The sequence below is a fragment of the Suncus etruscus genome, chromosome 2 (assembly GCF_024139225.1).
Source record: "Suncus etruscus isolate mSunEtr1 chromosome 2, mSunEtr1.pri.cur, whole genome shotgun sequence".
Classification (NCBI taxonomy): Eukaryota; Metazoa; Chordata; class Mammalia; order Eulipotyphla; family Soricidae; genus Suncus; species Suncus etruscus.
The window spans coordinates 89613333-89634105 of NC_064849.1; the positions used below are offsets into that span (position 1 = coordinate 89613333).

At 48.1% G+C, this 20773-nt stretch overlaps 1 protein-coding gene and 1 non-coding gene across 2 annotated transcripts in view; one reads left to right on the plus strand and one right to left on the minus strand.

Moving 5' to 3' along the window:
- The window catches only part of ATPSCKMT (ATP synthase c subunit lysine N-methyltransferase), an 18337-nt gene extending 1154 nt beyond the window's left edge, over positions 1-17183 (plus strand). Inside the window, exons 3-6 of the mRNA XM_049769024.1 lie at positions 4683-5017; positions 6830-6967; positions 10349-10399; positions 16989-17183. Of these exons, the coding sequence (XP_049624981.1) occupies positions 4683-5017; positions 6830-6967; positions 10349-10399; positions 16989-17150 (686 nt within the window). The 3' untranslated portion in view covers positions 17151-17183. The remainder of the gene's footprint in view (positions 1-4682; positions 5018-6829; positions 6968-10348; positions 10400-16988) is intronic.
- LOC126003129 (U6 spliceosomal RNA) lies at positions 3333-3439 on the minus strand. Its single transcript, XR_007493669.1, has one exon. It is a non-coding gene; the product is annotated as a U6 spliceosomal RNA (small nuclear RNA).
- Positions 17184-20773: the final 3590 nt, after the last annotated feature.

Sequence of the window (20773 nt, forward strand, 5' to 3'; positions counted from 1 at the left end):
ACGCCGCTCAGCTCTGCTCCAAGCTGTCTTTACCCTAGGACTAACCCCTGCCACACCCCCAGTCACCCCGACCAGCTCTTCTGTAGCTCCTTCGCCTTTTCTGGCTCAGATTCCCGGGTCTAGAAGGCAAGACTGAAGTTGCCTGTTGCTACGATTCTCGCTTTTCCGTGGGGTTTCCACTTGTGGAAGCTGCATCCTGCACTGCATTTGCCTCTGGAATCCCGGCCTGTGATGAGCAGACACTCGACCAGCTTATTCCCCTGACACCAATGTCCCCAGTGGCCTTCCCACCCCCAGCCTGCTCGTATGACAGACACCTATCTTTTAGAAAATCTTCATTTTAGCTCTTTATTTTATTATTTATTTATTTATTTTTTTTTGGGGGGGGTCACACCCCGGCAGGGGTTAATCCAGGCTCTATGCTCATAAATCACTCCTAGCAGGCTCGGGGTACCAGATGGGATGCCGGGATTCAAAACACCGTCTGTTCTGGACACTGTGCTACTGCTTTGGACCCTTTATTTTAATTTTGAATCTCTAGGGCCTGATTTTCACTGATGAGGAAAGTTACAGTATACTCATATATTGGATTTACATAGGCATTCCTTCAAAAACTCATGGGCAGCTCAGGGAGGGGGGTCAGAGCACTAGCACAGCGGTGGGGTGTTTGCCTTGCACCCGGCCAACCCGGGACGAACCTGGACGAACCCGTGTTCAATGCCCCACCCCCATAAAAATCAACAACGGGAGCCAGAGATATTACGACAGGTAAAGTGCATCCTAGCATGCAGCTGACCTAAGTCAGTCTCCAGCACTCCATCCCCTGAGCACTGCCAGGAGTGAGCCTTGAACATGTTTTGAGTGTGGCCTCAAAACAAATAGCAGAAAACTTGTATAAATCTAGGTCAGACCTGGGTTTGATCCCCGGCATCCCATATGGTCCCCTGAACTACTCAGGAGCGATTTCTGAGCACAGAGCCAGGAATGTCCTCTGAGCACTACCTGGTATGACCTCAAAACCAAAAAAAAAAAAAAAAATGTTGATAGCATGACAGGGAAGGTGTTTGCTTTGCTTGCGGCCTACCTAAATTCAATCCCTAGCATCCCATATGGTCCCCTGAACTACTCAGGAGCGATTTCTGAGCACAGAGTCAGGAATATCCTCTGAGAACTGCCGGGTATGACCTCAAAACCAAAAAAAAAAAAAAAAAAAAATGGTGATAGCATGACAGGGAAGGTGTTCGCTTTGCTTGCGGCCTACCTAGGTTCAATCCCTAGCATCCCATATGGTCCCCCCCCCCCCCCCAACACTACCAGGAGCAATTCCTGAGCACAGAGCCAGGAGTATTCCTGAGCACTGCTGGGTATGTCCTTGAAACAAAAACAAAACAAAACTAAACAAGTAAAAGGGCAATTTGTAGTGCGTGAGTTATAATTATAGATCTTGGGACCCTCAGGCTCCCTGGGCTAGTACCCATAGGAGGAGCCATTGTCAGAGACCCCCTTTTTCAGCCCTGTGTTTCAAGGTGGAGTTCAGCTTCTACTCCCAGTGCCTTTGCTCGGTGGGGTCACCCCTGGTAACACTGGGGGACCTACTGGAGATGAAACCTAGGCCTCTTTTATGCAGTGTTTCGCCTGTGAGTGTTCTCTCTCTCTCTCTCTCTCTCTCTCTCTCTCTCTCTCTCTCTCTCTCTCTCTCTCTCTCCCTCTCTCCCTCTCCCCCACATTCTTTCTACCCCCCCCCCCCTTTCTCCTTTTTTCTCTCTCCCCTCAAAAGCCTAAACCTTCCAGACCAAGAAACCCAGTCTCAGTAGAACAGATTCAAGCACCCCACTGCTGGGTCCATCCAGGGTCTCTGGGGTGTCAGGTTTAAGGCACCTGGGGCAGTTGAGCACCACTAGTTGGTTGTGCTGTGACACATCATTGGAGCTCAGTGCCATGTCTGCAGGGTCCCCACTGGTCAGGGATGGGAAGCAGAGGAAAAGAGAGGGGGCCCCTGCCACAGAATGTGGGGTCACTTGTGCATTTGCCACAGCTGACAGTGGTCAGCTGCATGGGAGGTGAGGGCGGTTGGGTGATTCAGGAACTTTAGGGTCCCCCAATCGCTCATCTCCTCTCCTGCCACCTACCCAGCTTTCAACTCTGGCTGAGAACCAGTAGCAGGAGAGATGTTCCCACCCCTCCATTATTTCATCCTCACTCAGCCTGGATGGGCCATGGACCCTGGGTGAATGATCCCTAGCTGCCCCATGGGCTCTTGGTGCTGTGCACACCCTCAGTTCCAAGATCAAATGGGTAGAAGGGGCCCGAGTGACAGCACAGTGGGGGAGAGAGTTTGCCTTGCACATGGCCAACCCAGGTTTGATCCCTGGCACCTATATGGTACTGTGAGCACTGCAAGGAGGGATTCCTTGAGCGCAGAGCCAGGAGTAACTCCTGAGCACCACAGGGTGTGGCCCCAAAACAAAAAACTGAAAAGGAATAAGACCTTCAAGATCAAAGGGTCTTGGTCTAAAATTCAATGAGTCATTAATGGAGTGTGGGGTATGGCTGGGCCCAGGGAGGTGTGTGTGAGGTTCTGGGCCCCCTAACCAGAAAGGAAGCCGCAAAAATGGAGAAAGCTCCCGAGGAGGACATTCCTGTCTTGAGGGGGATTGGGTCACACCCTGTGATGCTCAGGGACTGCTCCAGGCTCTGTGCTTGGGAACCATGTGTGTACATAGTTCAATAGTGCAGGGGGTCAAACCAGGGTCCACACCTTCCCTGGGCTGTGTCTCCCACAAAGGAGGGGTTATTGATTTAATCACACTCATGATAGATTGATTTAATCAGTTACATGGCACATGATGCATGACACATTGACCTGCTGTCAGATGTTTCCGGTTCTTGGTGGACCCACTTAAGTCTCTTCTTGGGGCTGGAGAAATAGCACAGCGGTAGATCATTTGCCTTGCATGCAGCTGACCCAGGACAGATCGTGGTTCAAATCTCAGCATCCCATATGGTCCCCCGAGCCTGCCAGGAACGATTTCTGAGCACAGAGCAAGGAGTAATCCCTGAGAGCCGCCAGGTGTGAAACCTCCCCTCCCCCCCAAAAGTCTCTATACTGCTTATTGAAGTTTTTTTCTTTTGGCTTTTGGGCCACATCTAACAGTGCTCAAGGGTTACTCCTGGCTCTGCACTCAGAAATCGCTCCTGCCAGGCTTAGGGGACTATGTGGGATGCCAGGAATTGAACAGAAGTTCGTCTGGTGTTGGCCACGTGCAAGGCAAATGCCCTACCGCTGTGCTATTGCTCCAGTCCCAAGATTTTTTTTTTCTTTCTTTTTTTTTTTAAATATGGAACGCTTCATGAATTTGCGTATCATCCTTGCTCAGGGGCCATGCTAATCTTCTCTGTATCGTTCCAATTTTAGTATATGTGCTGCCAAAGCGAGCACTTTTTTTTTTTTTTTAAAATTCTGTCACCTCTCTTGACAGTTTTTTCTGTGGAACTGGCCAATAGGTGCCTGACTGTTTGGAGGTGAAATAAATACATCAAGGGGCCAGAGAGATAGCATGGAGGTAAGGCGTTTGCCTTTCATGCAGAAAGTCATCGGTTCGAATCCTGGCGTCCCATATGGTCCCCCGTGCCTGCCAGGAGCAATTTCTGAGAATGGAGCCAGGAGTAACCCCTGAGCACTGCCGGGTGTGACCCAAAACCCACCAAAAAAAAAAAAAAAAAAAGAAATAAATACATCACTATGAATGAAGCTGGTTAAGGATGAGGCCTTATTCAGGAGGATACCTTCTGAGCCATGAAAAACAGTGTTTGTGTCAATGGACTCTGAACCCAGAATACCAAATTGTTGGACGTCAGCCCCTGAAGAGGTTGACTGATGGAGGGATGCAGGATGAGGTCTTTCCCCTCCAGCTCGGAGCACGCATTTGCCACCCTGTCCAGCCGACGGTTCTGAGGTGAAACGGTGGGTAAACAGCTCACAGACAGTCAGGCTTGTGGAAATATTAGCTTTATTCTGTGGACCAGACTGAAGTCCAAAGTCTCAGCCTCAGTTCCAGCCAAAAGCCCCTCGAGTTCCACAGACCCATGTTTTTATCCCCCAGAATCAGGTACCACCCAATGGTGGAAGCAGAATCAGGTACCACCCTAGGGTGGGGGCAAAATGCCAGGTCACACCCTAGGGTAGGGCACAATCACCGATCAGGGTAGGGTCAGTAACATAATAATTTCATAAAATGTTTACATAACACCAAATAGATTTGGAGACAATGTTTTCTAAGCATAACTCATCGCGATTTAAAGAAAAAATAATAAATTGGAAAGAGGAGCTCTTACACTTCTATTAACGTCAAATCATTCTCTAAAAAAAATCCTTAACTTAGTTGATGGCATTTAGAATTCCCTTTGGTATTTTACTCTGGAGAATATTCAATGAAATCATTTTTATTTATTTACTTTTTGGTTTTGGGTCACACCCCACAATGCTCATGGTTCTGTGCTCTGGAATTATTCCTGAGTGTGGGGGACCATAGGGGACTCTGGGGATCAAACTCGGGTCAGCCTTTTGCAAGGCAAATGCCCTCACTGCTGTGCTGTTGCTCCAGCCCTTAAATCCTTTTGGAATCAGCTTGAGTTTGCCTGTCAGGAATTCAAGAACCTTACTGTTTTAACCCTTTCTGCAGATGTGCTCATGGATCTCAGCTCAGCTGCTCGAACCCTTCCCAGCTTGGACACAATGACCCATCCGAGCTTGGACACAGACACAGATACATGCTCTGAGGAGCCTCTCATAGCCAGCGCTGGGCAGAAGCGCCGCTGGGGCCTCCTGGTCCCTGGGCTCGTGGGAGGCTCGCTGGTGGCCCTGTATGCCCTGGCCACACCGTTTGTCGCCCCGGCCCTCCGAAGGGTCTGCCTGCCCTTCGTGCCTGCCACCCCCCGGCAGGTGGAGAATGTGCTGCGGATGGTGCAGGGCAGGAGCGGGCTGCTGGTGGACGTGGGCAGTGGGGACGGCCGCATTGTGAGTCCCTCTGGATCCTGCAATTTGGGGACTGCAGTCAGGCCAGTCTGTTCTGCCTTAGAACTGCCCCCCTTCAGACTAAATAATAAAGTCTGGGGCACCCAGCTCGGATCCTATCACCCTATCAAGGGCCACTCCCCAGTCTCTCTCTCTCTCTCTCTCTCTCTCTCTCTCTCTCGCTTTCTCTCTCTCTCTCTCTCTCTCTCTCTCTCTCTCGCTCTCTCTCTCTCTCGCTCTTTCTCTCTCTCTCTCATCTCCTCTCCTCATCTCTCTCCTTTCTCTCTTTCCTCTCTTTTCTCTCCCTCCTCTCTCTGTCTCTCTGTCTCTGTCTGTCTGTCTCTCTCTCCATCTCTCATATTTTTGGACCATACCTGGGTTACTCCTGGCTCTGCTCAGGGGATCACTCCTGGTGGTTCTGGGGACCATATTGCTGGAGGATCCAAACCTGGTGGACCATGTGCAAGGCAGAAGCACCCTTTCTGCTGTACTAACTCTGGCCCAGAAAAAGTTGTTGGCCAGAGCAACAGTACAGCTGACCCAGGTTCTATCCCCGGCATCTCATAGGGTCCCCAGAAGTAATTCCCCAGTGTCTACCAGAAATAATTCCTGAGCACAGAGCCAGTAGTAAACTCAGTGCTGCCCAAAACTTTTTTTGGGGGTGGTTTGGGTCACATCCTGCTGCACTCAAGTGTTACTCCTGGCTCTGTGCTCAGGAATTGCTCTTGACATGCGCGGGGGACCATATGGGATGTTGGGGATTGAACCTTGGTCTGTCCTGGGTTGGCCATGTGTAAGGCAAATGCCCTACTGCTGTGCTATCTCTTTGGCCCCTACTTTTTTGTTTTGTTTTGTTTTTTTTTTTTTAAACCAGATCTGTCTCTCCACCAGGAGTGTCTTAAGCCCAGATGGGAGACCTTTGTGGTTTTCCTGAGTTCCCTAAAAGTGGGGACATCCCTAAAAGGTTACACCACAAGTTTGTTTCTCCTTGGAGAGGCTCCTTCAGGTGCTGCCTTGAGCGCTGGCAGGACCGAGGGGGAATAGACCAGGCCAGCCACAGCCCTTTTCTCTCTTTCTTTCTGGCTGGTGCATTCCCTGGAGGCCTTACCTTGTCAGATTCCATTCACCTTTGGCCAGCAGTACTCCTGGCTCTTTTATTTAATATTTTTTAATTTAAACGCTGTGGTTACAAGGTCACAGTACATATTCTTTTTCACAGATAAAGTTGTTCATGATTGAATTTTAATCATAAAATGTCCTACACCCTTTACCAATGTACATTGCCTGCCAGCCCTGTCACCCTCGCATGCTTTCTCCCCTTCCTGTTTCTGGGGGTCATATTCTCTTCCCCCCTCCCCAGTGGGTTCAGGACTATATGGGATGCCTGGGATTGAACCTGTGTCTGTTGTATGCAAGAAAAGCCCCTTACCCACTGTGCTATATATAATTCTGGCTCTGATTTTTATTTTATTTTATTTATTATTTTTTTTTTTTTTGTCTACATGACTATGCACAGGGCTTACTCCTGGCTCTTTGCTCAGGGATCACTCTTGGCATATTATGGGATATGCTTAGGTCATATCCCTTGGGTCATATGGCAGAAATGGAATCTGGCTCAGTCACTTACCAGGCAAACACCTTGCCCTGGAAGGCGGACCATCTTTCCAGCCCTGAGACAGGTTGTTTTCATGGCATTTTATGCCTCTTATTCCTGGGGTGCCTTCTTGGGGGGGGGCATACATCTTCTGTTTTCTCTGATTTGCCCCCAAATTCTCTTCTTCCTTCACCTGGTATTGGTGCTGCCTCTTTCCACAGGTGACAGCGGCTGCCAAGCAGGGCTTCAGGGCCGTGGGATACGAACTGAACCCCTGGCTGGTGTGGTTTTCCCGATACCATGCGTGGCGAGAAGGGGTACAGGACTTGACCACGTTTCACCTTTCAGATCTGTGGAAGGTAAGTCAGGTGGACAGTGACCCTTAGAAGCTGCAGCCAGAAAGCTCCATTTTGTGATGCTCACAACTGAGCACTGAAAAGCATGCACGGGGAGCAGGGTGGTTTGGATGCAAGTGTATGTTTCATCAGATTGGCAGTGGCTCCTTTTTTTTTTTTTAAATTTTTTTTTTGCCACACCCAGTGAAGCTCAGGGGTTACTCCTGGCTATGCGCTCAGAAATTGCTCCTGGCTTGGTGGAACATATGGGATGCTAGGGGATCGAACCGTGGTTCATCTTAGGCTAGCACCGGCAAGGCAGATGCCTTACTGCTCCACACCATTGCTCTGGTCCTAAATTGTTTTTATTTTTAATTTTTTTTTCTATTTTTGATCTTTGTGCCACACCTGGCAGTGCTCAGGGGTTACTCCTGGCTCTGCTCTTAGGAATGACTCCTGGCCGACTTGGGGGATAATATGGGATGCCAGGGAGCAAACTTCTGTTGGCTGCTTGCAGGGCAAAAACACTCCCCACTGTGAAACTGCTTTGGCCCCCATCTGACGATTTCTTTATTCAATGAACACACTTGTTTCGAATGATTACAAAATGAAGAGCTTGAGGGGTGGGGGAAACCCTGCTATTTGGGAATCTTTTTTTTTATTAAGCATTATTCTTTCTTTAACTATTTATTTTTGTTTCTTTGGGCCACACCCAGTGGTGCTCAAGGGTTACTTCTGGCTCTGTGCTTAGAAATCAATCACTCCTGGCAGTGTCGGGGGACAATATGGGATGCTGGGAATTGAATTCAGGTCTGTCCTGATTTGGCTGCATGCAAGGCAAATGCCCTACCGCTGTGCTATCTTTCCAGCTCCTAATTGGGAATCTTTTTTTTTTTTTTGGTTTTTGGGCCACACCTGGTGATGCTCAGGGGTTACTCCTGGCTATGCGCTCAGAATTCACTCCTGGCTTGGGGGACCATATGGGACACGGGGGGGGGGGCGGGGGGGGGGCGGGGGGGGGAATCGAACCACGGTCCATCCAAGTCTAGCACTGTCAAGGCAGGCACCTTACCTCTAGCGCCACCACCCGGCCTAATTGGGAATCTTTTATTTGTAATTTGGTTTTTTTTTTTTTTGTTTTTTTTTTGTTTTGTTTTTGAGCCACACCCGGCAGTGCTCAGGGGTTACTCCTGGCTCTCTGCTCAGAAATAGCTCCTGGCAGGCACGGGGGACCATATGGGACACCGGGATTCGAACCAACCACCTTTGGTTTTGGATCGGCTGCTTGCAAGGCAAACGCCGCTGTGCTATCTCTCCGGGCCCTTTTATTTGTAATTTGGGCATGGCTTGTGAAGACCATTGTGTGTGTTTGTGCTTGTGCGTACATGTGTGCGTGTATTTGTGTGCACACACGTGTGTACACACATGGGTGTAGAAAGGCAGAGAAGGGTGCCAGGTGCAGAAAAGAATCCGTGATGCTTGCGGTCCCAGCCCCTTCCTAAAGCAGAAGAATCTTTCAAGCATGTCTGTGCCTCAGAGGTGCTGTAGGGCCCTCAGGAAAGGCGCCTTAGCAAGAAAGCAAGTCTCAGACATGCTGGGTATCTGGTGCTGGTGGAAGTCCCCTTCCCACAGTGGTCTGGTGTGCTAAGTGCACGGCAGTATCTAGCCTCAAAGGAGCCACCATGTACATCCTCATGAAGAAAGATCTCGAGGGTCAGAGATCTCGGACAGTCATTGGGCTGAGGAGGAAACAGTTGCATCACACTGGCTGCCCTGGGCTACCTGTGCACCCTGAGTCTGTGGAGAGCACAACGGTTCCCCACACAACCAAATGGGCTGCCAGTGTTCTTTTCTGTTTGTTTTTGTCTTGCTATAATGATCTGGCAAAATTGGATGTTGCTGAAATGCCACTATAGAAAGAACTGTTTTGAGTTTTAATTAAACAACAAAGAAAAAACCCCAGCAGGGCTCAGGGGTTGCTCAGGAGATCCTATGGGACGCTGAGGATCAAACCCGGCAAATGCCTCCCTGCTGTACTATTGCTCTGGCCCCAACTTTTGTTTTTGTATTTGGGACACACCTGGCAGCACTCAGGAGTTCTTCAAGCTCTGCACTTAGAAACCACTCCTGGCAAGTTCAAGGGACCATATGGGATGCCAGGGATCGAACCTGGGTTGGCCGTGTGCAATGCAAACCTTTGCTTTACCTGTGCTCTCTCTGGCCCCTGCCTGTGTTGAGTGTGCCCTGTGATGGAGCTTGGAAAGGCTTTATGAAATGCTTTTCCTTAAGTAAGAATTTTCCATTGGAATAGAGTCCTCAGTAACTCCTACAGCTCACTTGAGTTAAGTTTTTCATTTATTTTATGCAGATATATTATATTCACATGAACGATCTCTCTAGAGAGTAAATAAGACTTTTATTGGACAATAAGAATTTTGACTGACAAAGCACTTTCCCCCAGCTTTTCAGCTAAAGAGTATTTCATTGCATTTTTTCTGAATAAACCATTTTAGAGAAGAGGAGGAGAAGCTGAATTTTCAGGAAGGTCTGAGCTGAGTTCTTTGGGCACAGAGGGGGGTGGAGCAGGCCTAGGTGTGGGTGAGGGCACAGGTGGTCCCAGGCCAGCTGGGCTCGGTCATGGCTGAGATGAGTAGCCTGGGTGGGGGTAAAAGCCTGGGAGCCAGTCTTTTAGGTGGAAGTGGTGGGCAGTGAGTGACTATGGAGCACTGAGAACCTGGCTCTCTGAGGGAGGATCCTTCTGGAAAATGGGCCTGGGCCAAGTGGGAAATGGCTAGTTACTGGGAAGGAAGAGTGATATGTTCTGGTTGGCCTGTGGGGGTGACTGGGAATGGGGAGGTAACCATGAAGGTTGAGATCACCGTGTAAGTTGAGGTGACTGAAGGGAAGGTGACCCTGTGAAAGTTGTGGTGACTAAAGGTTGAGGTGAATATGAAGGTTGAGGTGAGTGAGGGGGGGAGTGAATGTGAAAGTTGAAGTGACTGAAGGTTGTGGTGATTGTCAAGGGGGAGGTGACAGTGAAGGTTGAGGTTACTGTGAAAGTTGAAGTGACTGAAAGTTGAGGTGACTGTTAAGGTTGAGGTGACAGAAGGGGGAGGTGACTGAGAAAGGGGAGGTGACCATGATGGAGAAGGTGATGTGGGTTTGGCCTGGAGGTGTGACTGAAGGGGAGGTGACTGTGAAGGTTGAGGTGACCATGAGGGGGGAGGTGATTGAAATTTGAGGTGACTGTGAAAATTGAGGTGAACTCGGGGGGCTCATTTGGGTTTGGCCTATAGGGCTGACCATGACGGGAGGGTCTTTGGATTTGGCCTGTGTGGGTGACCATGAGGGGAGGTTGCTGTGGGTTTGGCTTGTAGGAGTGACTGGGCCTTCTCTCTCTGGCAGGTGAACTTCTCGCAGTACTCGAACGTTGTGATCTTCGGGGTGCCTCAGATGGTGAGTTCTCTGTGTGTCTCCAGGCTCTTCCCTGGGTCTTCCACTCCTGTGCCCACAGAGACGGCCTCATAGTTTGGCAGAGGACTCCAGGACCCATAGTGTTGAACCCTGACTCAGTCTCTGTGTTTGTGTGTGTGTGTGTGTGTGTGTGTGTGTGTGTGTGTGTGTGTGTGTGTGTGTGCGCGCGCGCGCGCGTGTGTTGAGGTCTTCACAGTCCCTGTGTTCATCCGGGAGCAGGAATGAGCTTCTTCCTGAGGCAGCTGAGCCTCATTCTTCACCCCTTCACCATTGGCTGAGGCCTTGGAACTTGCATCCTACACCCTCACAGGAAGAAAAGGCAGCTTGGGCTGAAGATGCCTCTGGCTCTTGCCTGGGGATGGAAGTAGGAGGTGCAGCCTTTTCTGTAAACGTGGGTCCGTGGAGTGTGCAGAGAAATAACGCAGCTTGCTTCAGTCTGTGATTGGAGCCATAATGATCTGGCAAAATTGGTTGTTGCTGAAATGCCACTAAAGAACTGTTTTGAGTTTTAATTAAACAACAACAACAATAACACTGGAGGAGGGGTTGCTAGCATTTTGGGGGGATATTTTTCTCTTATTTGTACCTTACTTTTTGAATAATACATTTATTCTTTTTTTGTTTGTTTTTGTTTTTGTTTTTGGGTCACACCCAGCAGTGCTCAGGTACAACTCCTGGCTCTATGCTCAGAAATCGCTCTGGACAGGCTCGGGGGACCGTATGGAATGCCGGGATTTGAACCACTGTCCTTCTGCATGCAAGGCAAATGCCTTACCTCCATACTATCTCTGGCACAAGACATTTATTCTTAGAAATTTTAGAGCAATGACTTACATTCTTTTCTTTAAGTTGTTTGGTACTCTTTTTTTTTTTTTTTTCTTTTGGTTTTTTGGGCCACACCCGGCGTTGCTCAGGGGTTACTCCTGGCTGTCTGCTCAGAATTAGCTCCTGGCAGGCACGGGGGACCATATGGGACACCGGGATTCGAACCAACCACCTTTGGCCCTGGATCGGCTGCTTGCAAGGCAAACACCGCTGTGCTATCTCTCCGGGCCCTGTTTGGTACTCTTGAGAGTAACATATTTTTTTGTTTTGTTCTTATTTGTATTCATTTATTTTTTAGTTTTTGGGCTATACCTGGTGGTGCTCTCTTTTGCCCTCTTCACTTTTTCTTTTCCGTTTTTGACACTTTGTTCCAGTATTGTTCCTGAAGGGGTATCAATGCTGATCACTCTCTTCTTTCAGTATCCAGTTCTTGAGCAGAGTTATCATTTCCAACTCTCATTGACAGAGTGGTGGTCCCTTCCCTGCCCTAACTGCACTCCCTCCTTGTGGCAAGCTTCCTACCATGGACTGATCCTCCTGGCCCTTGTCTCTGTTGTCTTTGGATATTTATAATAGTAATTTTTTTGGGGGGAATACCTTTGATTTGGAATACAGCGGCTGATTAGTTTCTAGTTTTTTTTAAATAACCAGGAAACCTTACCAGGTCTCCCTGCTGCCCCGTTGAATTCAGAAGCGACTGCAGCCAGGGGCCAGCAGGGGGCAGCAATGGCCTTTGGTGAGTCCCAGGCCTTGGCATGGTCTGGGTGCTCTGGAGCTGTTCACTTCGCTCTGCCTTGTAGTAAGTGCATTCGGGCTGAGTGTCCATTTCTCTTTACTTTGAGATCAGGACCTAGGGATTTCTCATCCTTTCCCAGGGAAGTGTAGCCTGAGCTTCCCTGAGCACTTCCACAGCTGCACGCAGGGTACCCAGTGCTCCAAGATCCAGCTGCTCCAGAAGGGTCCAGAGTCCGGCTTCTTGTTTCCTCTCTCCTTTCCTCTTGCCATCCCTCCTTCCTTCTCTCCCTTCCTTTCTCCTTTCTTCTTTCTGTTTTTCTCTGTTTGTTTGTTCGTTCCTTCCTTCCTCTTTCCTTCTTTCTTCTAACCCTCTCCTCCCTTTCTCTCTCCCTCCCTTTTTTCTTTCCTTCCTTCCTCAGTTCTTCACTCCATGTCCACTGCTCCAGGCTTAGCTTGTCCACAGTACATTGGGATGGTGTGTGTGTGTGTGTGTGTGTGTGTGTGTGTGTGTGTGTGTATGTGTGTGTGTGTGTGTGTGTGTGTGTGTGTGTATCTGTATACACACACATACTCTGCCTCAGGTGGTGTGGACCAGAATGCAAGAGTGTTGGTCTCTATAAGGAAGAACATTCCCACTGGAGGAACAGCCATTGCAAGGGGTGAGAGCTGTGAGATCTAAGACCAGGTGGGAGCTGAGTAGTAGAGGAAGCTGTGAAGGACGGATTTCGGCAGCACTGGTATGCAGGGAGGAGCCAGAGTGAACCTGAATCCTTCAAGGTTCCCTCCTGCCAGTTCCCAGTATGCAGGAAAGCCAGGGAGGTGTCACAGGTGCCTGGAAAAGCCCCTCTGGCAGTCCTAGGGAGGGGTGTCCAGGCCAAGGGGGCAGAGAGGGGGTATTGGGTTTTAGGCCAGGAAAGCCAAGTACTAGGCTATGGAGCTGAGGAACCCAGGCCTAGCTGCTAAGTGTTTCCTGCATGTTTTCTTTTCTTTTCTTTTATCTTTTTTTTTGTTTTTGTTTTTGTTTCATCCAGTGACGTTCAGGGGTTACTCCTGGCTATACTCTCAGAAATTGCTCCTGGCTTGGGAGACTATATGGGATGCCGGGGATCGACTGCAGTCCGTCCTAGGCTAGTGTGTACAAGGCAAACACCTTACTGCTCACGCTACCATTCTGGCCCCTCCTGCATGTTTTCAGTGTATTTCCTGCACATTTCTGGTGTGTTTCCTGTATATTTTCTGTGTTTCCTGCGTATTTCTAGAGTGTTTACTGTTTCCTATGTTTCCTGCATATTTTCTGGGTGTTTCCTGTTTTCTGTGTGCTTACTGAGTTTCTGTGTGTTTACTGAGTGTTTCCTCAGTGTTTCCCATATATTTCCTGAGTGTTTCCTGTGTTTCCTGCATATTTTCTGTGTCTTCCTGAGTGTTTTCTAAGTGTTTCCTCAGTGCTTCCTGTGCGTTTCTGCCTGGAGCAGGGTTTAGGCTGTTTTCGTCTTGAAGGTATCACTTGCTCTCTCTGAGTCCCAGCTGCTGGCTGTATTGTTCTAGATCCTTCCTATATCTCACCACCTTTTTGTCTCAGACCAGTATTTGGTGCATATTTCTGTGTTATTTACTCAGCTAATTTCCACGATTGAAATGGCTCCTTTCATTTTCGGGGTTTATCTTGACTTAGCATATGACAGTTCTAGGGAAAGAAAAGAAACTGTAAAAGAGAAAAGAATAATAGTGGCGGGATAAGTTTCCACGTAGATCCTTTTTATGAACAAAAATTACCATAAGAAAACCCTGATATTTTAGAAAAACACCCATTGTCTCCTTCCTTTGCTTATTTAATTTTCCCTCAGGGAACAAAACTATTTATTTATTTATTTTTGTCAAAGTAATCTTTGAGGGGATGAAAAGGAATAGAAATATTTTCTTCTTAATAGAATTTATTCTTTGTTATTTGAGTATTGAATTTTGTGACAGTTTAGAATTTTGGCTCAATCTAGTTCATATAGGTCCTAACAGGAGTGTTTTTCTTTTATTTTTATGTTTTAAAATAATTTATTTATTTATTTTTCAAATTTGAGCTCAAGAATATTTCCTGGCAGGCTCAGGGAACCCTATGGGATGCCGGGGAGTGAATCTGGGGCAGCTGTGTGCTAGACAAACACTCCCCACCGTGCTATCGCTCTGGCCCCCACTTTTTTAAGTAAATTAAATATAATTCACCTAGATTTTTTTTGTGGCCTGGTGGTGCCCTGTGGCCACCAGGTTGGCTAGCACCCTCCCCCCTCGCTTTAATCTATCTCCCAGCTCCTGCACGTCCCTTCCCCCTGCTCCCTTCACACACACACACACACACACCAGGTCCCTTCCCCCTGCTCCCTTCACACACACACACACACACACACACACACCCTTTATTCCAGGTCCCTTCCTCCTGCTCCCTTCGCACACACATCCCCTTTATTATGGTTGTGGTGGCCACTGTGATGACTGTAGGGGGAATCACATGTTTTTCCTACAAGTGCTTGTAGGGTCTAAGAGCAGGACATGTATACACAATGGGCTTTGTGGATTGTTCTGGAACCTTCCTTAGCAGTGGGGTTGAAGTTTTTCCTCTGCTCTTTTCCTTTCCTTTTTTTTTTTTTTTTTTGGTTTTTCAGGCCACACCCGTTTGATGCTCAGGGGTTACTCCTGGCTAAGTGCTCAGAAATTGCCCCTGGCTTGAGGGGACTATATGGGATGCTGGGGGATCGAACCGCAGTCGAGATCTTTCCTTGGCTAGCACTTTCAAGGCAGACACCTTACCTCTAACGCCACCTCGACAGCCCTTCTGCCCCCTTTCTTGAAAGTCCAAAATCATTTTACAATAACCTAGGAGAGCCAGAACTCTACTTCCATGGGTGTAGATGCTTTTAAATAGGTAACTCTAGGGGCCAGAGAGAGCATGGAGGTAAGGCATTTGCCTTTCATGCAGAAGGACGGTGGTTCGAATCCCGGCATCCCATATGGTCCCCTGTGCCTTCTAGGGGGGATTTCTGAGCCAGGAGTGACCCCTGAGCACTGCCGTGTGTGACCCTCCCAAAAAAATAGGCAACTCTGGTACCTCGAGTGCACCCCAGCACCTCAAGATGACCCCTGTCAGTGCTGCCATGTGTGATCTTCTGATTTCTGGATATTCTGAGCACCACTGACTCAATGGGTGATGAAAGGAGATAAAGTGATGATGCCTTTTCAGCAACAGTACTGCAAGCCATGTTTTGAGAGAGAGAGAGAGAGAGAGAGAGAGAGAGAGAGAGAGGAGAGAGAGAGAGAGAGAGAGAAAAATGAGAATGTTTGAGAGAGAGAAGAAAAATGAGAATGTTTGAGAGAGAGAGACAGAGAGAGAGAGAGAGAGAGAGAGAGAGAGAGAGAGAGAGAGAGAGAGAGAGAGAGAAGAAAAAATGAGAATGTTTGTCCCAGAGACAGGAATGGGGTAGGATGGGAGGGAAACTGGGGACATTGGTGATTGATTGTGGGAAATGTGCACTCACGTTGGACATTGTATGGCTGAAACTCAATCATGAACAACTTTGTAATCGTGAGCAAAATAAAAAAAACCACACACACACACACACAAGTTAAAATAACAAAACAAGATCCACCCCTCTCCCACCCCTCCATGACAAAAGAAAAAATGGAAAAATGTTTGCTGAGGTGAAGGTGGTAATTTATTTATAGAACCTTGGTATACTTATTTTTTTTTAAGTGGCTGCTTATTTGTTGATAAAATCACAATGTCAAGACTTTAGCTAATGATAAAGCTGTTTTCTAGTTAGACTGAGAATAAAACAATAGGTATTTGATAAATAAAAGAGGATTTCACTTTCCATTTGTACTATAGACTATTCAGAAACGAATAATTACGGTAGCATGTGCTGGGAATATTCTGATGGAAGGTCTAGCGACACTTTTGAGTTTCCTGAGTGAGAGTCTGGGACTCCACCCTACAATGCTCAGACCTGTGTGAGGGCCCAGAGATGTGGGCCCTGTGTGTCAGGGATAACCTGGCCATACCTCATGGTGCTAGGGACCAGAAGAAGGGTTCCAGGGTCATACTGGGGTACCCTGTGGTGCTGGGGATTGCACTATGCCAGTTGTTTACAAGGCATAAGTGCCTTATGTCCTCTTCTATTGCTCCAGCTTGGACAGGTATGAGATTCTTTAAGTCAGGTTGGCAGAGTGGATGTGATTTTTCACGGTCCAGCTACAGTTTCTCTATTTTTTTGAGTCTGGATATTATTGACTTTGAGATGCACATTGCCATCAGGAAGAAAAAAAATCCTACCAATTATGAGACCATGTCAATGGTAAGATTTCAGAGATGCTAAAAATGTGGGGGGAATTGTCTTTAGTGACTGAGTCAGATTGAAATGTTTAGGTAGAAAAGGAATTTGATCAGTGACATGTCATCATTACAAAATAGATTTGTTTTCAGGTCTGGAACAAGAGCACAGCAGGTAGAGCATTACCTTGCATGAGGTCGATCTGGAATTGATTCCTGGCATCCCATATGGTCCCATGAGCCTGCCAGGAGTGATAAGTGATTACTGAGCACAGAACCAGGAGTAACCTCTGAGCACAGCCGGGTGTGGCCCCAAAACAAAAACAAAAACTATTTGTTTTCTTGGGCTTCACCCAGCTGTGCCCAGGGCTTACTCCTGACTTTGTACTCAGGGGTCATTCGTAGGTCTGTGCTCAGGGGACCATGTAAGGTGCTGAGGATTAAACTTAGCTCACCCAAGTGCAAGGCAAACAACCTATCCTGTCCCATCTCCCCAGCTCCACCACACCATGAACAGCAGGATTAGGAGGTGTGCGTCATCTACCAGATTTCATCACTGGGCCTGGGAGACCTCCCGGCGGTGTCGATGTGTTGGAGCAAATGGACGTTGTCCTTAGGCTCTGGAACAATCTGGGAGTCAGGCGTTTTCCGGGGAGTCCCAGAGCTTTGCCCTGAACTCCTGCCTGTGCTTGTCTGCAGATGCCGTTGCTGGCTGAGAAGCTGGAGCAGGAGCTGGCTGAAGACGCCCGCGTTGTGGCCTGTAGGTTCCCTTTCCCGAGCTGGAAGCCCGACCAGGTGGCCGGGGAGGGGATCGACACTGTGTGGGCCTATGATGCTAGGTCTTTTCGACGGGGCCGGTGAGATGGACTTGGACCCTGACTTTTAGCCCCACCCCCCAATACACACTTACCTCCTGAAATGTTGTGGCCTCTGATTTCCTTTGCAAACAACATGTTTGGGGGTTATTTGGTTTCTACTTCTTGCTTCGTCTCTGGGGGAAAGACGTGAACTCAGACCAGTGGGTAAATTGGCAGGACCCAGATTTGCCAAGGCAAATGTGCTGTCTACCCACTGTGCTCTCTCTCTGCCTCCAATTTTTGGACACTAAAGGAAGCATATTTGGACAGTGTGTTTCTGCCATCATGTGTGAGACCCCTGGTTCCATCCCCTGGCACTGCATATGGGGTTAGGAAAAAGAAAAGAAAAACTTTAAGAGTTACAGATTAGGGCCCGGAGATATAGCATGGAGGTAAGGCGTTTGCCTTTCATGCAGGAGGTCATCGGTTCGAATCCCGGTGTCCCATATGGTCCCCCGTGTCTGCCAGGAGCGATTTCTGAGCCTGGAGCCAGGAATAACCCCTGAGGACTGCCGGGTGTGACCCAAAAACCACAAAAAAAAAAAAAAAAAAAAAAGAGTTACAGATTATTTTTGCCAACTTTTTCTTGGTTTTATTAGAGCAGCCATTTATTTAATATTTCTCATTTACAAGAGGAAACTTGACTGTTTCCGGGAAAGGCACATTACGGGAAACCTTTGAATCTGAGGAGATGAGCTTCATATATCTGAAAAATTGATGTTGAGTAGGGATTTGAATAATCTGCTTTTCACAGAGATCTGGACACCCAGTGAGCAGCATGTCTCATCTGTCTCAGCCTTAGGGGAGCCCTGACATTGTGGGATGGTTTGCACCTTTAAGCCCATGAAATGCAATTTAGTAATTTTTATTTAAAGGAGAAATAGCTGGGCCTTGTTTGCCCTTCAATCTGTCTGTCTAGCTGTCAGTCCATCTACCCTCCCACCCACCTTCCTCTCCATCAATCCACCCATCCATTCATTTATTCACCCATCCACCCATCCATCCATCATATAACCATCACCTACCTATCCATCTACTTACCCATATCCACTTACCCATATATCCACCATCCACCCATCCATCCATCAGTCCATCAACCCATCCACCCACCATCTACCTATACATCTAGCCATCCATCCATTTACCCACCCACTTCATCCATTCATCCATCCATCATCCATCCATTCATTTACCCATCCACCTACTCATCCACCCACCTACCCATCAACCCATCCACCCACCCACCCACCCACTCACCCACCCGCCCATCCATCCATTCATCATCCACCCATCCATCTACCCATCCATCTACCCACCTAAACATCTATCCATCCACCTATCCATCAACTCATCCACCTACACTTCAACCCATCCACGTACCCACTCACCCACCCATCCATCTACCCATTCACCCATCCATCCATCCATCCATCCATCCATCCATCCATCCATCCATCCATCCATTCATCCATCCACTCAAATGCTGTCTCTGCAGAAGCTCGATTCTAATGATGAGTAGACAATGTGTCTCTGACCCCTAGGGTCCTTATATTCTGGAACAAGACAAGCCTCACCCAGAGCACTGCCTGCATTAGCTCTGTACCAGGCAGGGCCAGAGGGGAGGAGGGCTGCTTGAGGAGCCTTGAGAAATTCCCACTGGGTCTCAGAGGCCTCTAGCTCTCGGCACAGTCATAGGGCATCGGCCATTGTGGGGGCATTTCTCCCTAGCTTCCCCTGAATGATGAGGCTGGAGCTAGGAGTAAGTCCTGAGCACTACTGGGTGTGGCTCCAAACAAAAATTAAAAAAATTTTTTAAAGAGTGGGCAGAGAACCTGACTTATACATGACTAGAGTTTGATCCCTGGTACCACATTTGAATGCTTGAGTCCCACTAGGAGTGACTGCTGATTTCAGCAGGATGTGATTCCCTGTAATCCCTCTCCCAACTTCCTGTTTCCCTAACCTCTTTTGTAAAAGTCCACATGGATTACAGGGCCTTCGCCCATCCTGGTGAATGGGGCTCTGGATAATACAGAAAGAGTGCTGGCTTTGGGCGTGGGAGAAAGCACATGATGGATAGGTAGCACATGGCAGAGGCTGCACATGGTAGAGGAAGGCCATGAGGAATAGAGAGCTGATTCCGATGAATATCTTTTCTGACTGCTTGGTGTATTATTTCTCTGCTGCTACCCTGCTTCATCAGATGTGTTGGCCTAAGGGGTTATAAACATGGTGCCTGGGGCCCATCACTCCTGGTGGGCTCATGGACCATATGGGATGCCAGGGATAGAACTGGGTCAACCATGTGAAAGGCAAACACCCTCCCTGCTGTGCTATCATCTTGGTTCCCTGGTCCAACATTTTATACCCCCTTTCCCATCTCTGTCACACACATGTACTTTTTATCTTTTTGTTTGTTTTTGGTTTTTGGGCTACACCTGGCAGCCTTCAGGGGTTACTCCTGGCTCTACACTCAGAAATCACTCCTGGCAGTGTTGGACCATATGAGATGCTGGGATTCGAATCACTGTCCTTCTGCATGCAAGGCAAATGCCCTACCTCAATGCCATCTCTCTGGCCCCTGTACTCTTTATCATTCCATTGTTGTAACAGGTGTTCACTGAATCAAGTACACGGAAACCACCCAAGGCAGGATGATTGATTTTTTTGGGCTGAGTCCAGACTGCTGGGTTACCTAAGAACATTAGCAGAGACCTGTGGGTTTACAAACCAGAAGTAATCCCTGATGTGTGTAATCCCTGCCAGGTGTGGCCCAAATCCTTAAAAAAAAAAAAAAAAAAGAAATTAGATTTGAGGCAGTTTCCTCAGCCATACTGATAAGCTGTCGTGATATGCAAGTACTCCCTAAAGTCCTTGCTGAACTCCTTCCCTCAGTGTAATCAGCTGTTCTTATCCTAGGTGGTCTTCGCTATACTGTAGACCCAATGTCCTTGCTGGACTTGATGCCACAGTGTTCATGAACCCCACCGTGCCAACACTGAGCACGACTCAGAAGGATCTTGCAGAAATGCCCTGCACATTGTGATAGCTGGTTCTGAGCACAGAAATTACTCCTGACATGCAGTGGTGGGAAGGAACCCTATGGGATACTAGAGATCAAACCCGGGTTGGCTGTGTGAAAGGCAAATGCCCTCTGTGCTGTGCTATCCCTCTGGCCCCCAATTTTGTAATTTCCTAGCTTGGACACAACAAGAAACGCAGCCTAAGTGCAGTCAGGGTGGACATCTTTGAAGATTTTCCACTCACAAGCAAACTTACCTCTTTAGAGCGTGTGCTATAAATCGATTTTACAAACAAAGAGATATCATACATTTCAGCATAACACTATGACCTGCCTTTGATGCCTCAGATTTATCAATCTTTTTTGTTTGTTTGTTTTGGGGCCATACCTGGCAGTGACCTGGAATTACTCCTGGCTTTGCACTCAGAGTCCTGTCAGACTCGGGACCATATAGGATGTGGGGGATCAAACCTGCATCTGTCCAGTTCTGCCAAGTGCAAGGCAAACGCCCTACCTCTGTGCTATCACTCCAGTCCAGATCTACCCATCTTAATGGTGGTGGAGCACCTGGCTTCAAACATTGAGGCACACAGGCCTATGAACCA